General features: G+C 36.5%; 1 protein-coding gene across 2 annotated transcripts; it reads right to left on the bottom strand.

Annotated features, from left to right (window-relative positions):
* Window positions 1-80: 80 nt before the first annotated feature.
* Window positions 81-17,362, bottom strand: LOC113100977 (podocalyxin-like protein 2). Of its 2 annotated transcripts, XM_026265470.1 has the most exons (9): window positions 17,007-17,362; window positions 12,437-12,661; window positions 9,623-9,793; window positions 7,776-8,461; window positions 6,910-6,984; window positions 3,722-3,878; window positions 2,552-2,613; window positions 2,255-2,434; window positions 81-2,021 (listed from the first exon to the last, which is right to left on the bottom strand). In XM_026265470.1, exons 1-9 carry the CDS (start codon window positions 17,038-17,040, stop codon window positions 1,809-1,811), a joined length of 1,803 nt encoding a protein of 600 aa, XP_026121255.1. In that variant the 5' UTR covers window positions 17,041-17,362; the 3' UTR covers window positions 81-1,808. The 2 variants fall into 2 exon arrangements, with proteins under 2 accessions (XP_026121255.1, XP_026121256.1); XM_026265471.1 differs by lacking the exon at window positions 9,623-9,793 and having other exon boundaries at window positions 17,007-17,359.
* Between the last annotated feature and the right edge of the window lie 397 nt (window positions 17,363-17,759).

The raw sequence follows: 17,759 nt of genomic DNA on the forward strand, positions 1-17,759 counted from the left end.
TAATTCATTCATTATTCAGTAGAGGGCAGCAATGACAGTCCGTACTTTGTGGTGCATTTAAGAAGCACCGGACAAGAGTTCTCAAAACATTTATTTTATTTTTAAATTTTTTTTTTTTTTTGCATTTTTAAGAGGTGGGATAACATATAATTACCAGAAAATTACGAGATCTAAACCTCCTTACAACAGATACATAAAGCAGTTTGAAGTACAAAATCAAAATGGAAAAAGTGCAAATTTGCTAATAGCTCTTGTACCAGGACAGAAAGATACAAAACAAGCGTTCAACACTGGCGTCAAACTCTCCTACGTCGTCAAGGCTTAATAAACAAACAGAATGCATGTATAAAACTTTCTGGAGTACTAACCATTTAAATCCGTAAAACATCAACGGTTCACGTTTGCTAAATAGTGTACAATCAGTTGACCCCTGACGTGTGCATAGACAATACATTTCTTCATGCACTTAAAATGAATAAAGAAAAGCCTTTCTGTTGCAACAAATAAGATTGTTCTTTGACACATAGGTGTACCATGAACAAGATTATCACAATGATAACTTTTTTTTTTTTATTGTGATAACCGTTTACGTTTAAAAAATTGAACGATTTCAATGAACACTGAAAAATATAAAAGAAAACGTTACCTAGCACAATTCAACACTTTTCAATATGAAAGATTCTTTTGTAGGAAGAATCTTGTTCTGCTTTGGAGGCTGTTGGTGCTGAGCAATGTTAAAGGTGCAATATAAAAAATATAATAAATAAATAGCAACATTAATCTAGTGCAGAGCAGCCAAATAAATAAGCAAGGCTAGGCGACCATCCAGCATCCAGCATGAAAACACAATATGCAGCCTGCTTAACTGTAAATACTTGCATTGAAATACATATAAAACGAGAATGACTGATTATAGTGTATTAGAGATACACTGTCTACTGTACATCTAGAAAATAACCTTGGTTCAATCTGTCTTCAAGTACACTAGTGTTTTTTTTCCGCAATTCACCCAAAAGAAAATAATAATAATAATAATAATTTAACTGCCTTAAAGCTGTTTTAAACGTGTATGCCACTTTTCCATGAAAAAAGATTTGAAAATCTTTATGGACAATTTCATAAAACGCATTTTAAAGTCTGTGTAAAGGCTTATTTTTTCAAGATTTGGATTACCTTTATGTACCTTTTTGTTCACATTCAAATTTGGCTGGTGGTTAATAATCTTTCTGTGGTGTGCAAACTCAGAACACATTTAATATTGCTTTATGCAGATTTTTTATATGGCGTTAGGTTGCTACCATTGGTAAAAAATAATAAAAATAAAATAATCCACTATTATTATTATTATTATTAGTGGTCACTATGGACTGTTTTGTATGGAAACAAAATGTTATGAAGATCCTTCAAAATTCTCAAAAAAGTAAAACCAAAAAAGTCAATTTTTGTATAAATTTGGAATGATGAGAGCGAGTTAAACGACATGTTTAGGATTAAACTATTGCTTCAACAGTGCAAGAAACGATTGCATAAGAAAATTATAATTAATTTTAAATTGCCTCTGATTGTTTGACACATTCGATTTAAATAAATTCTGCACTGAAAATGGTCTCATATCATATCATATCATTTTAATGCACTTTTTAGTCCGTCTGAATTTATTAATACAGATAAAGAAAAACGTCAAAGAAGCTAAAATACATCACATTTTATAGAGCAGATGTTTTGAAAAAGCTTAAAAATGTTTTGTGCCTTCACAGTCTGTAATGTGATGCTTTCCCGCGCCGTTTTCTCTGACAGTATTCCCGCGATTAAAGGTGCGTGTCTTCCTCCTGATCGTCTTCCTCGTCTTTCCCGGGTTTATTGACGAGCACCCGCCATCCGCTTCCCGCGTCTCCGCCCGCCGCCACCCCATTGGCGCTGTGCTTCTTCTCCTGCGTCTCTGATTGGCTGTCGCTGGTAACGTCCAGTGTGGGGTTGTCATGGCAACCGTTCTCCACAAAGTTAAGTTCCTCGCCTCTCGACTTCGGACGCGTCGTATACAAGAGAAGATGAGGGGGCGGGGAGGGTAATTAAGTTAATGATTTTGAACCCGAGACGTCATTCAGAGATTGTTAAGGTTAGTAATAAGAATTCGAGTTGCATATTAATCGCGCTCGAGGTCTATTGGCAGCATCACTTGTCATTACCACAGAATATTTGTACTTATGTACCTCAGATTAACGTTATGAGTACAAACACCCTATCAAAGACCTACCATGTTTTTGAGTTTGGGTAAACGTCGCTGCCAGCAGATATAGATGATTCCAGAAGCAATAATGAGCACACAAACCGATCCGATGATTACTAGCACCACAAACAGATTTCCGAAGTGGCCACGTGACTGACTGGGCCTCGAGTGGCACGTGCTCACGGTCGAATAATTCTGAATTCCGATCTGAATAAATCAATAATAATAATGAAATAAAAAATAACAGTGTTATGAATAATAATATATTATACATATTGCATAAATCTATTTAATTGATTAATATTTGCTGCATTTCAATCTCACCTCATATAGACCTCTTCTGATTTCCCCCAGCATTGACACAACATCTTTTGGAGGGATGATTTCTTTAGCGAAAAGACATTATGAAAAGAAATTAGACTAAAATACTATAGAAATACAAGTTTGGGAACCCCTTGCAGAATCTGTGAAAATGTGAATAATTTTAACAAAATGAGAGAGATAATATACTAAATGCTGGAAAACTGATTTTTCAGTTTAACTGTTCAGAACAAACAAGGAACTCATGCAAAACCATCACAAAACAGAAAGACAGTCGAGGATCATCAGGTAACCACACACAGTATTCAGAACCAAGGGATCACAAACTTTTGAATGGGGTTATTTTAATAATTTCAGCATTTTTTTTTGTCTTGTGGACTATATGCAAACATATTTTATGAATAATATCTTAATCAGGACAGTACTAAATAAATAAATAAATAACATGCATTTAGCATAATCTCTCTTATTTTTTTTTTTTTACAAATTATTCAAATTTTCACTGATTTTGCAGGGGGTTCCTAAACTTCCGCATGCCACTGTATATGCATTGTGACTTTATGTAATAACAAATAAGCACATTTACCCCTAAAATCCTCAATGCGATCCACAAAATTATTATTATCAAAATTATGATTATTCTAAATAAATTAAACCACATTCAGTACAACAAATATTACAATATCAAATGAATACTTCAATAACTTCTAGTAACGTTATTTTATAGTGTCTTTGTTACACGTTACATGAACTTACTATAGTAATAAAATAAATGAAACATTAATGCATGCAATAACCCAAAACCAAGCCCTAATCCTAACATGTTGTTAATTAATATGACTAAGTATTTGAATACAATGTACACTGTAACTCTGACACCGTAAAATAAGTGTAACCTAATTTTGGTAATAAGAATTGAGGGCATAATGGACTTCACTGACATAAAGAAGATTATAAAAATGTCACAAATGCAAAACATCTTAAAACAGTGGGAATATTTTCCTCAAACAAAACATTATTACTCATTTTATTCTTTTGATTTTGCGAACTTGAACAAGCCTTTGTCAGGCTTTCTTAGATATTACTAACACCTCTCATTTTAACAATGAACCTTACATTACGTGTGATCACAGAGGCCCTGAGTAAGTGTGTGTGTGTGTGTGTGTGTGTTACCCTGCTCGCTGGCTAAAGCCATCAGGAGCTGGTGGTCCTGTTGTGTGGGTTTGCTGAGGAAAATAAGCCAGGAGCCTTGTGGGATGTTCATCTTTCTGGAGAAAGTGTTTTCCAGCATCTCCAGGAGTCTGTCGCCGCTCTCCATACGAAACTCATCCTGTGAAATACACATAAGACACACACCATCATGTAAATGTCACTGTCTTAAAATGATAAAACATTTACATTTAGACATTTACATTTATGTGTGTATGTAGGGATATAAAATCCAAAATTAGATATATAATGAAAATGCACCATGAAATGCAGCAATAAATAAATACATATAATAAATTGATGGTATAAATAAAAATAGACAAAAACTAAATTAAGTACAGCATAAAAAGGTGTAATGAATAAATAAAAAATAAAGTAAAATATGAGCATAAATAAGGCGTCAGTTGCATTAATGTAAATAAAAATACACACTGAAATGTAATATAGAGGACAAATTAAAATACATATAGAATTATTTAAGCTAATAATAAACAAATACAATAAATTGGGAGTATAAATGTGCACAAAAATATATATTTTTTAAATAAAATATATTTTACTGTAATATAGTGGACAGAATAAAAAAATAAATAAACGGTGTAATCAATATAGCAAACAAAATTTGAAAACATGATTATATAATTATATAATGCACCATGCAATGTCGCAGACAATAAATAAATAAATGAAAATGGAGAATAAATAATCACAAATCTCAAAGCAATATAGTGGACAGGAATATTAAATACATCATAAAATGGTGTAACAAATAAATTAAAAAATATAGTAAAATGTGAGCATAAAATAGACATAAGTTGCATTTACCTAAATAAATAACATGCAATTTGTCAAATAATATAGATAATATAGAAAATGTGCTATAGCAAGCAAGATAAAATAAAAATATGATCATATAATTATACAAGCTGTAATGCATCATGAATGAAAAAAATACAATAAAATGGGAGCATAAATGCACAAAATTTATGTAGAAATAAAATGCATGTAAATGTAATATAGTGGACAGTATGAAAAAGATACATCATTGATGCATCAAATAATGTAATAAATAAATAAAATAAAATGTGAGCATACTGAGAATGCACATGGAGTTTGTGAGAAAATAGGTTAGACCCTGAAATGTAATATAGCAAACAAAATCGAGTAATAAATCTACGATGATATAATTACATACCTATTGATGATTAAAAGGAAAAGTGACATAAAAATATCCTTTGAAATAAACTGAGAACCAGTGACCACCTAAAAAAACCAGTCTGCTTGGTCTGTTACTGAGACGTCATGTCTACGATGTTTCTCAGCCTTACGTTTGCGCCCAAGAGGCTCAGTAACAGACGTCTTCTGAACAGAAATCAGACTCAGTTTTCTCAGTCTCTGAGCTCTCGTGGTGTGGGCTGGATTGGTTTCTGATCAATGGCTCTGCAGGCGTCGGGTTCAAAGCATAAAGCAGGGCTCCATCGCAGGAGATTTGGCAGTTTAGTGCGCATCTGTCGGAGCACCGCCGGGGGGAAAGTTCTCCGTGATCGTGCTGCAGTTACGTGGCACTGAAGCGTTTCATGTGGAAACAGACAACCGGCTTCTTCTACGCCGACGAGAACGTGTTTGTGCCGATGAAACACCACCGGGTCGCTTTAGACAGCAGTGAGACTCAACAGAGAACTGAAGCTGAAGTCTCGGATGAGAGGATGCTGTCTCCTCTCATCAATGTCTCAAAACACAGTGATTCCAGTCAAAGACACGGCTGTTATAAAACCAAAAATACCTTGATTGAAATGAATTACATTAAAAAAAAGAAGATATTAAGAATTCATTCCCATGATTGATTCATTGTGAAAGAATCCATTAATTATGACTGAATTCACTCCCACTTCTGATTAATTTATTAGTTTGCTAAATTTAGTAAGTCACAGCCACATTGTACTAATTTGTTCCTTCATTTTAGTTAAATCATGGCTGTTGATTTACCCAAATTTAAATGAGGGAATGAATAGCTACAACATGGCCAGGTTTTACTGAAAGAAAAGAGAACAAAAAGATAAAACGTGGACATGAATTAGTAAGTCAAGGAAACAAATTGTTAATGGGCAATATATATATATATATATATATATATATATATATATATATAAACTGCATGTAATGTGTGGGACTCTATATATTTCAGTTAGTTGCGGAAGTTAAAATATTTGTTTAAAGTTGAAGTACTAGAAGTAAAACTGAAATAAAAAGTACTTCGACAAACTAATACAAATGACTAAAACGCAACATAATTGCTACAAAATAACTAAAATTTGATGTAATGATACTAAAATAACACTGATGTGACATCTCAAAATGAATATCTCTGATCAATTTGTTACAAATCAAATGATCTTTATTCTTCTATGCCAATTATTAACCAAAATGAATGGGACTGTCAAGCTCCAAAACATCACATAAAACTGCCACTGAACCATAGTAAAAGTTGCCAATATGACTTTATGTGAAGAACAGATACTGTGGTGAATGGGTGCCGTCAGAATGAGAGTGCAAACAGCTGATAAAAACATCACAATAATCCACAGCACTCCAGTAAATCAGTTAATGTCTAGTAAAATAATAAAGCCATCAAGACATTTTTAACTTCACACAATTCCTCTGTCCATAATATTGCTTTCTCCAGTGAATTTTTTTTTGTCTGAATCAGGAAAGAAATATGCACAGATCAAGCACCGTTTATAAGTGAACTTATATGTGGATGGATTTTGATGTCGGGGGACAACAGGGGATGGACGTTTTCTTACTTGAATGAAGCATTATTATGCAATATCATATTTTGGCCAGAATACATAGTTTGAAGTTAAAGTTTGTTTCTTACAACTGAACGTCTTTATGCTTCTCAAGATGTTAGTTGATGGACTGGAGTGATGTTTTTATCAGCTGTTTGGACTCTCACTTCTGACGGCACCCATTCACCGCAGAGCATCCATTGGTGAGCAAGTGATGGAAAAACTGATTTTTGTGAAGAAAATGCAAGTGGTTTGCATATGCAAGAACAATGTGTGACTGGGTTCTAGAGAGTTCTGGGTTGGGTTTTGTAAAAAAAACAAAAAAAAATACAAATAAAAATAAATTTTAAAAATGGCTCTTACACAGTCAAAGTTGTCTGTCATGTTGAGTATAACGTAGCCCTTTCCTGCGAGGTTGCTCCAGTCGACGCAAATCACCTGCATAGAGAGAAAAACAAAGAGGATGTTTAGCAGTCGAAGGATCACCGTGAATTGTTGTGGTTTAACCAAAACGCTAGCTGACAACAAATCTATAAACGCATTACTCTTCCAACACTGTCAGATGAAATCAATCAACTGTGAAATCATTTCCACAAAGACATATTTCATCCAAACAAACAAAGGAGAATTTTATAGTAAGGACCACCTGTAGATATTTGTAAAAGTTGAAATGAAAAAAAAAAAAGTACATAACATTCTTTGCAGCGTTGTTATTGTTAGCTATTAAAGATCATTTTTGAAATTCGGAGGGTGACATGATATACAATATATATAATAGATATACATTAAATTAAAAACAACAAAATGAAAAGAAGAAATAATGCGTTGGCACTTACTGACCTAAATAGCTTTTAAATTGAAGTACTAAAATAAAAACTGAAATAAAATGTTAAAGTTATAGCAAATTTTTTTAAATAAAAATTACAAAACAAAAGTACTATAACTTGAGCTGAAATTACAAGAATAAAAGCTATTTCAAAATAAATACTTTAATAACACTGATTCATTAAAGACATTTCTTGTTATACAGTACATATATTAATAAGATACTGTTATATATTCACATATATATTTAAAATAATAAAAATATACTTTATTCAATAATATATATTTTTATTTTTGATCAGAGTATCTAACCTACAGCTGAATTTAATGCAAGGAGGATTATAATATTGTATTATATATTATTGCAGATCTCAATTAATTTGTCATTTTCTGCCATTGAGTACCTGCTCGGCCTCCTGGGATAGCTCGGAGTCGTGAAGCTCCGTTTCGGCGAGATATTCGGTGCCGCCGTGACGAAGCTCCGCCCCCTCCTCATCCGCCATTGTGGTGAGCAGCGCCCCCTGCCAGGCGGTTTTGGTGAAGACCACGGGTGACAGGTCTGAAGTTGGGGAGGATGAGGGTGCGGTTGTTAGCGGCGTGAGGTACCGCCATTCATTCTCTTCCTCCTCATCCAGTGCGGTGGGGAAAACCACCAACTCTTCTTCATCCTCCTCTTCCTCAGAATCATCCTGGTGTGGTTTGTCAGGCTGCAGGGGCTCCCGGCTGGGAAGGGGGCCAATTTCAGGAGCCGTGGGTGCTTGTGTTACCTCATGGCTCCTCTCATCATCAAACAGGTCATCGGACATCTGACTCCTGTCAGGCCCAGCTGTGGCCTCTGTCTGGTTCTGACGTGTGACTCTAAGGAGAGGGGGCGTGGCAGGGGAGTGGGCGTGGCTTTCAGCACTGGTGATTGACGGCCCCGGGGAGGTGTGGGGTGAGAAGCCACTCGATTCTGAATCACGCTCCCACCGCTCCAGATCCACAGACTCAGTCGTAGGGACAAACAATGAGGAAGAGAGGTTCGTCACAATGGGCTTTTGGCTCAGAGAAAGTGGTGAAGATGGTGGTTCTGGGGACGAAGGGTTGTAATCTATGATGAAATAAAGCAAGAAAAGTAAACATTTCAGAGACATAAAGTATAAAGTACACATGTACTTAACTATTGTAAAGTATGTTTATACTTAGCTATAACTGTATTGATTGTATCTATAGTTGGTTTTTCAAGTTTGGAAATATTGGATTTTAGAGACCAACCGATACTGATTTTATATGATTGATACAATACCGATTATTTTAAAATGTGTCTGTAAGCCAATGATTATTTCTTTATTTATGCTATTAGACTACATCAGGGTCATTATAATTAACTAAAACTAAAAATTAATAAAAAAATTCAGTTTAGTAAGATTTATTATTTATCTAAATATAACATCTGAAATTAAGTGCATTAATGAAACTAAAACAACACTGGACTACACCAATAAAATAATGATATGCATTACAAATATTTAACAATATGATATATTATAAAAATGTACTAGATTCACATTTTTTTAAATGTTTTAATATGAAATACAAAACTTTATTTATGCCATTATACTGATGCAAAGTTGTGATATAAATAGTCTTAAACTTATTTTCATCTTTTTTTAGGGCTACATCTAAACATTAACATCTTAACATTGTCTTTAGAGACCCACCATTTATCGGTAGACTTAATATTAAACAACCGATAATCTAAGTTTAAAAGTGTGAATATCTCCAAAAGTGTCAATATCGGCCATCTCAAGTCAGATACTGAAAAGCATAAAATATTCTAAAGCATGTTAAAATATAGCATAGCCTTGTAAACATTTAGTTAGTTGAGTTTTACATGATAGTTCATTGATATAGAGCAATCAAGTACATGATTACAAAACACTGATTAAGAAAATGCTGTTTTCACAGTTTAGTATAGTAGGATGTGGTATAGTAAGATCTGACGGGAGCATGCTGTCTTATTCATCTTTAGTTTCTTGAGTACAGCAGATTGGAGCAGCTGCACTGCAGCACTGCACCTGCGTCTGGCACAACACACACATCAGGGACCCGAGAGCGCTCGAACGCAGCCTGATTATTCATGAGACACACACACTGCCACACTGAAGCGCTGTAATGAGGAGAGCTATTGTCTAGAGTCAGCAGGAGGGAGACCATCTATACTTCATCATGAAAATTATCATAACTGGATGTAATAAAAAAAGCAGCGTACCAGAGAGTGTGTGGCAAGCTTTGGCACACTCCTCCAGTGACAGGAAGTTATTGTGATTTTCTCTGCAGCCCCCAAATATGAAGTTTTCACACTTTTTAGTGACGGGGTTAAAGTGCCAGCGAGGGATCGCCCCACGACAAGGTCCCGCCTTCTTGGGCATCAGACAGCGCTCTGAGAACAAAAACAAACAGAAACATCTACTACTTCTGAAAGCATCTTTTAGAAAACAATAGTGTTTCTCAACATAGCCTAAGATCCAGTGGAGTCTCTCCTCTAAGTTTAGTAACTACACTGCTACTGGCCTGGGATGAAAAGCATCAGGTAACTGGAAATCTTCACACTAATTTAAGACAGTGGATGTGTGAAAGGGATAAGAAGACTGAAAACTCCAGCGACACAATAAGAGCACATGGATGGATGGATGGATGGACTGATAGATGGATGGACTAATGGATGGATAGATGGATGAATGGATGGACTAATGGACGGATGGAATGATGGATGGATGGATGGACTAATGGACTGATGTACGAATAGATGGATGGATGGACTGATGGATGGATGGACTGATATATGGATGGACGGATGGATGAACTAATGGATGGATAGATGGACGGACTGATGGATGGATGGATGAACTAATGGACGGATAGATGGACGGATAGATGGATGGATGGATGAACTAATGGACAGATGGATGGATGGACTGATGGATGGATGGACTGATATATGGATGGACGGATGGGTGAACTAATGGACGGATAGATGGATGGATGGACTGATATATGGATGGACGGATGGGTGAACTAATGGACGGATAGATGGATGGATGGACTGATATATGGATGGACGGATGGGTGAACTAATGGACGGATAGATGGATGGATGGACTGATGGATGGATGGACTGATATATGGATGGACGGATGGATGAACTAATGGACGGATAGATGGATGGATGGACTGATGGATGGATGGACTGATATATGGATGGACGGATGGATGAACTAATGGACGGATAGATGGATGGATGAACTAATGGACTGATGGACGGATAGATGGATGGATGGATGGACGGATGGATGAACTAATGGACAGATAGATGGACGGATAGATGGATGGATGGATGGATGAACTAATGGACTGATGGACGGATAGATGGATGGATGGATGAACTAATGGACTGATGGACGGATAGATGGATGGATGGATGAACTAATGGACTGATGGACGGATAGATGGATGGATGGATGAACTAATGGACTGATGGACAGATAGATGGATGGCAAAATGTCTAAAACATCTAGACAGACTGAATGATAGATCAATAGACTGAGCAAAAGAAGATCTCTGTCTATTTCCTGAACAGATGAATGCTCATTTGATTTTGAGAAGGTACAGGCACAGAGCCAGGAGAGAACACCACACCTGGAAGTGTCTTCACACACTCACACACACACACACACACAGGAGCTCTCAGTCATAGTTGTGTCCACCTGTCTCTCCATATGGCTGATCAGTCGAGTCTGTTTGCGATGTGACACGGCATGCGCGTTACTCATTCAGCAGCGGTTGACTGTGAAGGGCTCTCGTGTTCACGCTCAGATTTACTGCTGTGCGCGCAAATCCACTAATCTTCCATATGTGCTTGTGTAAAACAATTAATCTGACATTTTCAAGTTTGTCTCAAGTTCTAAAGCTAAAGATAGTTGTGTTGTTGTCTATCAACCTAACTATCAACCTAAAACTGTTTCATGAGAGTGAGTTATGTGCCAAGGTTTAATACATAGGATTATGGGTTTGCTCAAATCTCTAATAAGATAAATTATAACAGTAATGTCTCATGAGAGTGCCACGAGACATTACTGTTATACACACAAAATTTTACTCTCCTCATGGCAGAAAATGATTGGATAGCTCCGTCCTTCTCTCCGTCTCATACGCACACACCGGAAACAGGCCACTGCACTTAGCGAGCTAGCAGGTGACTAAAAATAATACTGTTTTCGGGCACATTAATTCCCAGAAGTTGTGTAGAAAGTGGGTATATTTTCTCTACTCACTTGCTGCCAAACACATCCACGAGCACAAGGTGGACTGAAGAATCATCAATGGAATTGTTAAAGCCGACAAAACTCCAATCAACAAAAATAAGGTAAACATCAGGAGGGGACCGTAGGCGTCGAGGAAATGACGCACGGTAATGAGTACTAAAAGCTGCTGTTCACACCACTTTACACCTCTAACTGGAGTTTAAATAACTGTCTAGAGGCTGAGTCATACAGAGATACTGACTTAATATGAATCTGTCGTCATTCAGTGCCTCTGCACAATTTACATTTTATCATTTTGCTACCATATTCAAACATAAATATGCCACCAAATTAGGAAATTAAATGCGTCAAACAACAAACCCGTAAAAGCTTAGTTCGTCATCGGAACACAATTTAAGATATTTTGGTTGAAAACTGGGAAGCTTGTGACTGTCCCATAGACTGCCACGTAAAATACACTGTCAAAGTCCAGAAAAGTATGAAAGACATCATAGAGTACTCCCATCTGCCTTCAGTGGTTCAACCGTAACGCTATGAAGCGACTAGAATACTATTTGTACACAAATAAAACACAAATAATGACTTTATTCAACAATTCCTTTGTCAACAGTTACAGTTTACATCTTCTACTTGACAAATGAGATTCATGACATCAGACGAAAAAGGAAAGGTCTTTATGCCTTTGAAAGTTTACATAGACAAACTTGATGAGCTTGGAGTGACATGCATGAATCATGTTTTGACTTACTGCTTCTACTCACCATTAATGGCACTTAGGTCAACACCGCTGTCTTTGGTCTCGATTTGAGCGTTCTTGCCTTCCTCGCTGTCTTCGCTGAAGAACCCAGAGCTCTCCTGTGAACTCTCTATGAAGCCAAGCCTGCGATCCCTCGAGACCTCATCGTGTTCCTTAAAGCCTACGTGAACCTCCAGACCTGGACCAGCGCTCAGAACCTTGGCACACACCAGAACCAGGAGAACTGAACCTAAATGAAAGGAAAAAGAGATTTAAAAAGCTCACTTTTTGAACTCAGACTCAAAAACACAGATCAAATTCAGCATTAATAAACCAAACCAAACTCTTTTACTGCAAATTAATAATTTTTTATTGATTCAACAGTGACAGATGCTTTCAAGGATCTATAGATCCATCACTGACTGGAGACGTCTTGAGTCCTGATGGACCTCAACCACAGATGGCTCCTTATCATGGCGGCTTAGTGTTGTCTTTCAAACCACCCGGTCTTATCTTTCCTCACCATACCAGGTCACCGAAGGATTAGTGCTGCTTTTAACACTGGACAGCCAAAAATGGCAACAACTGGGAGGGAATCTGTTTGAGCCAAGTTGGAGTTTCAAAGCCAATTAGAGAGTTCTCTAATTCTGACAGGACTAGTTTTTATTCATCAATCAGTTTAATGAAATATATTCTCTAGCAAGGCTTGGTTTAATTAGTGAGACCAGCAGGTGTACGTCTCGGTGACTCTGGTATTATATCTAGCAAGTGTGTGACTGTGTGGTAATTAACAGGATGGAAAAACCAGGCACTTCATGCTCCAATTTATGAATTGACCAACTTTGTTTTCTGGAAACTTTCCAGTGCTTTTACAGACCTGGTGCAACCAGTGAACTCAAGCCATACAATGCTGCAGAAACTTCCAAAATGGGATATTGCTGGAGAGTACAATACCAATTTACTAAATTACATTAACTCAGTATTTCTACATTCAAGTTTGAAGTCTGCATTTGGATGTCTGAATATATCTTGCGTTCAACATTGAAAAGTTCAGTGAAATGTCACCTGAAGATAAAAATCATCACTTGTACACCTGCAGAGTAAGAGCTAGCATACATACCATAATTCTCCACAATTTGGACATTATATAACTTTGTTGCCATGGTACTTTCTTACTTGCATTCAAAAATGGCGCAAAAACTCGTTGCACGGCTTGATGTCAATAATGCTGAACATTCTTGGATCTTGATAAGTGTAAATGGTATTTTAGAGTCAAGATTAGCAGTGAATAATTACTGAACTTAATGCAAAACTATTGACTTCAAAAGACTTGGAATACAATGGGATTTCATCATGCCTTTATTGTAATTTTTGGAGCTTCACAATCCCTACATGGTCACTTGTCAACAATGGTCATTTCAGTTTACAATAAATAGACTAATAACGGAATAAAATTTGGGGCTTTTCCTCCAACTTTATATGCTTCCTAAACATGTACCACTGAATAGACCAGCCCAAAAGTGTTGTAACAAACACACATTCAGCTCTATCTCTGTGATGTATGTCATTAGAAACCGTCAACGTCCCACCTCAGTACATCACATTAATTATGGTCAACGTAATCGAATAGTGCCTCAGTGGACTCCGGTTTCTGCAAGGCTACTTCTGACCTTGGTTAAACAGCGAATAAAGAGTGCGAATTTGCTGACGGCTGAACCCAAACACATCTATCTCTCAGGAAGCTTCTTGGCCTTGTACCCCAGAGATGCTCTCAAAGTTTGACGGTACATTAATCATAAAATCTAATGAAAATCACAAAGATGAATCATTTGCACATAAACTTGGAAGGACAAAAGAAGAACTTTAGGAGGTAATATCTTGCCAAAAATGTTTGTAAGAAGATCTTCAAAAAAAAACCTCTTTACTCTGTTCTCTGAATTAATAACAAATCTACTTATTTAATATTAAGTGTGTTTCCTGAGACAAATAATGCACCCCAAAAATATTTCCAACCTCTGGATGAAAATACAGGATATTTGGTAATTTAAGTTCTTATTTCAGGAAGATTTGATGCATACAGAAAATAATTCAATTGATCAATAAAAACGTTCAATAACCGATCTACAAAATGTCACTCCAAATAAATAAATAAGCAATAAATATCATGAAAATAATGTCAAATGACCACCCAAAAAATCCAAATGGCAATGAATATGAAACAGACATGTTCAACACTCTGGTTTCATATCAAAGCAGTCGCAGCACGTCCAGCGCCCACCTGTTTCTGTCTGACTGATTTCAGATGTCTTAAAATAGTGCACATTCATCCGTTCAGACACAGTCCTTTTGTGATATCTGATACGGTTACACAGATCCGTCACATAGCAGCTATTGTACTAAATATACGAGCACTTCAGCCAGCGCCAGCATCAGACGCTCTGAAAGAGACGAGGAGCCTGAACACAGAATAAAATGATTCATAAATCATCAAACCCAATAAAGCTTGGACTTCAGCAACACACTGTGAATACATAAAGCTGCAAATTATTTCCCAGTCGAAAATCCTCTCCGCCTCTTTTTCTTACCTCTCAGAGAAAGAGCCACGTCTGATGCGAGCAGCTCAAGACGGGCTCAGTGGCGAGATAAATGGTGTCACCTGACCTGAATGGGTTTACAATGCAGCAGTGCCTGTGGGTGTAGGTGGCACTGAGTGTTAGGAGTCAGATTTATAAGACTGGCAGCTGGTGGTCTGCAGTGCCTGATACTGCTGGAGAGTTAATGAGTACTGAATGATTACCATATTTCTAGTGGTACAATGTTCAATTAAAGAGGACATCTATAAACACAACTGTACTGTAACTATAACCTTAATTAAATTGCAAATAGAGTACCTTGATCAAGGCATCAAATGTTCTCAATATTGTATGCCAATATACTTTAAAAAAATACCATTGTATAAGTTCCAGAAACATTGTATTAGTAAACTTATTCCACAAAAACAGGGTAATACTTTGGTATATACTATAGCATTAGGTGATTATTTCAAGAAAATACCATGGTATCAGTGATACTGTAGTAATAACCTGAATTAAATGGCAATACCTTGGTATGTTCAAGTACTTAAAGAATACCATGAAATAAGCTAAAAAAAACAAAAAAACATGGTAATCTCACAAAAACTGTGGATGTGTCAAACATTGACACCAAATGTTTACTATGTGGTACAACCAAGGTATACAATGAAACAAGTACAAAAAGCATTGTATTACCAGAGTTATGCCACAAAAACAGGGTGATATTTTGGTATAGTATTACCAATGATAACTGGGTACTCCAAAAAACATTTTTAAAAAATTACAGTAAAGGTGTAACCATGGTATTTGGTAAATTGATTACCATTCGTATAACCACATTTTTACTACAAATATAATGGTTTAACTATGGTCAGTGTAGCAAAACTATGGTTCTTTTGAGGCTACCATGGATTTTCATTAAGGGACAGTAACTATAAAGTAAATATTTATACAGTATTTTGACATATACCAAAATATATCATATTTTGATATATATGATGATATTAGTGAGTGATTACCACGCAAAAAAAAAAAAAAAACATGGCACCATTTCCAGTATATATAGCAAATGGTAGTCTAATATACATTCATAATACAATGGTACCATCATGGTACTGTAATTTACTATATACACCATGCCATTTGCACTCCACTCCACTTTACTTAAACAAAAAAAGAAATACTAAGCTATTACCATGGTAAGTTATAAAATACTCAAAGAGAGTGAGAACAGAATTAAATTTCAGTTGATTTCAGGGTGAAATGGGGTGTTGAACGGAGACTTGTCTTTAGCCTGAATCTGTGCTGCCCATTAGACTAAACAAAGCTGACCTATGATTGTTGTGTCTGGTCATCGGTCTGTCTGGAGCGGCTTTTGACCAGCACAATCTGTCAGCCGTGGCCTCATGGGCATGACAAGCCCTCACACACGCTGTGCCAAACACAATCAGCGTCCACAACAGCTGCGAAATGTTCTTTTCTCAGTTACACGATGAATCATGCTGACCAGACCTGAATACATCAGCTCGGTCTCCAGATAGAGAGGAAAAAGGGGCGTGTGCCATAATCTGCCAGATCAATAACACAAATATCTGAATGATTTCAATGGCTGGACTCTTCATACTGGGGATGAGGACAAGCAAAGCACATTGAACAAATCATAAATGATTTTTTTTCTCTCCTCATTGTTGCCAAGTGTTGATGATGCTCATTGGTTTCAGACACAGTGTAACGCAAACAATGTGATTACTGTGCAAGCTTACAAAACTAGTAGTCTGTTGATTAAACAATCAGAATTTGTTTTTAACCACATATTAACATTACATCAGGGTAAAAAAATGTTTTTAATTCATACATTCTCATTTAAAACAGATTAGTATAAAAATATAATAGCGAATAATAATAATACCAAGCAATAATAATAACACAATGCATTGATTTTCTTTTATAAAAACAATTAATTAAATATGTTGTAATATATTTACATATGCATTCATACAACACAAAGATGTCTTAACTCACCAAACATCAGGCACTGGACAGACGCGACTGACATCTCTGCAGCTTTAAATGATCGCGGTGAGAAATAATCGTGTTTCAGATTGTTCGCATGTGCATCATATGGGACTTACTGACCTCAGCGTGCGCTAGACAAGACGCACGAACACGAATTAATCATCTGAACTGAAACAAAGCGTGGGGTGACTGCGAGGGAAACTAGACGGTGGGTTTGTCTGCGGCTCTTCTTGCAGTCAATGGATTTGCAGCGATAGATTATTTTGGAGTGTTTGATTCCTGGCGCAGTGACTGCAGGCGACCCGTTGCAGCGACGCAGGGTCCTAAACTCCGCCGAACTTAATGTTTTACCTGTCAGCGATGGAATCCCGACATCGACCAATCAGAAAGCCCCGATTAAGATAAACCACGCGCATTTCAGACAGTGCATAAACAATGAAATACAGTAAAAAGTTAACCCTTTTCCTTTTATTTGCTTTTGGTACGTTTTGCGATCTCGTTTCTGCAAACAAAATAAAAGGTAAATGCAACGGTTTGTATTAAATTGATGGCGCTTTATTAAAATAAAATACTAACGTTTCTCAGAACTACAAGTTTATAACCTCATAATTGAAAGTTTACATCCTACAATTCCATTTTTTTCCCCCTCACAACGTGAACTCAAAATTCCGAGGAAGTCGGTTGGAACGGCGATATATAAAACGTCAATTTTGAGGTTATAAACTTGCAGTTCTGAGAAAAGTTCGAATTGTTAGAAAT

This window comes from Carassius auratus, unplaced genomic scaffold (genome assembly GCF_003368295.1).
Source record: "Carassius auratus strain Wakin unplaced genomic scaffold, ASM336829v1 scaf_tig00217432, whole genome shotgun sequence".
NCBI lineage: Eukaryota > Metazoa > Chordata > Actinopteri > Cypriniformes > Cyprinidae > Carassius > Carassius auratus.

What these genes read in the sequence shown, in the direction of transcription:
- LOC113100977 (XM_026265470.1), bottom strand. Translation starts at nt 17,040, where the DNA reads ATGTCAGTCGCGTCTGTCCAGTGCCTGATGTTTG. An exon ending in AGCTTGCCACACACTCTCTG is followed by an intron (nt 8,462 to 9,622) that starts GTACGCTGCTTT and finishes ATTTCATCATAG; the next exon opens with ATTACAACCCTTCGTCCCCA. An exon ending in TGACAGACAACTTTGACTGT is followed by an intron (nt 3,879 to 6,909) that starts GTAAGAGCCATT and finishes TGTATTTCACAG; the next exon opens with GATGAGTTTCGTATGGAGAG.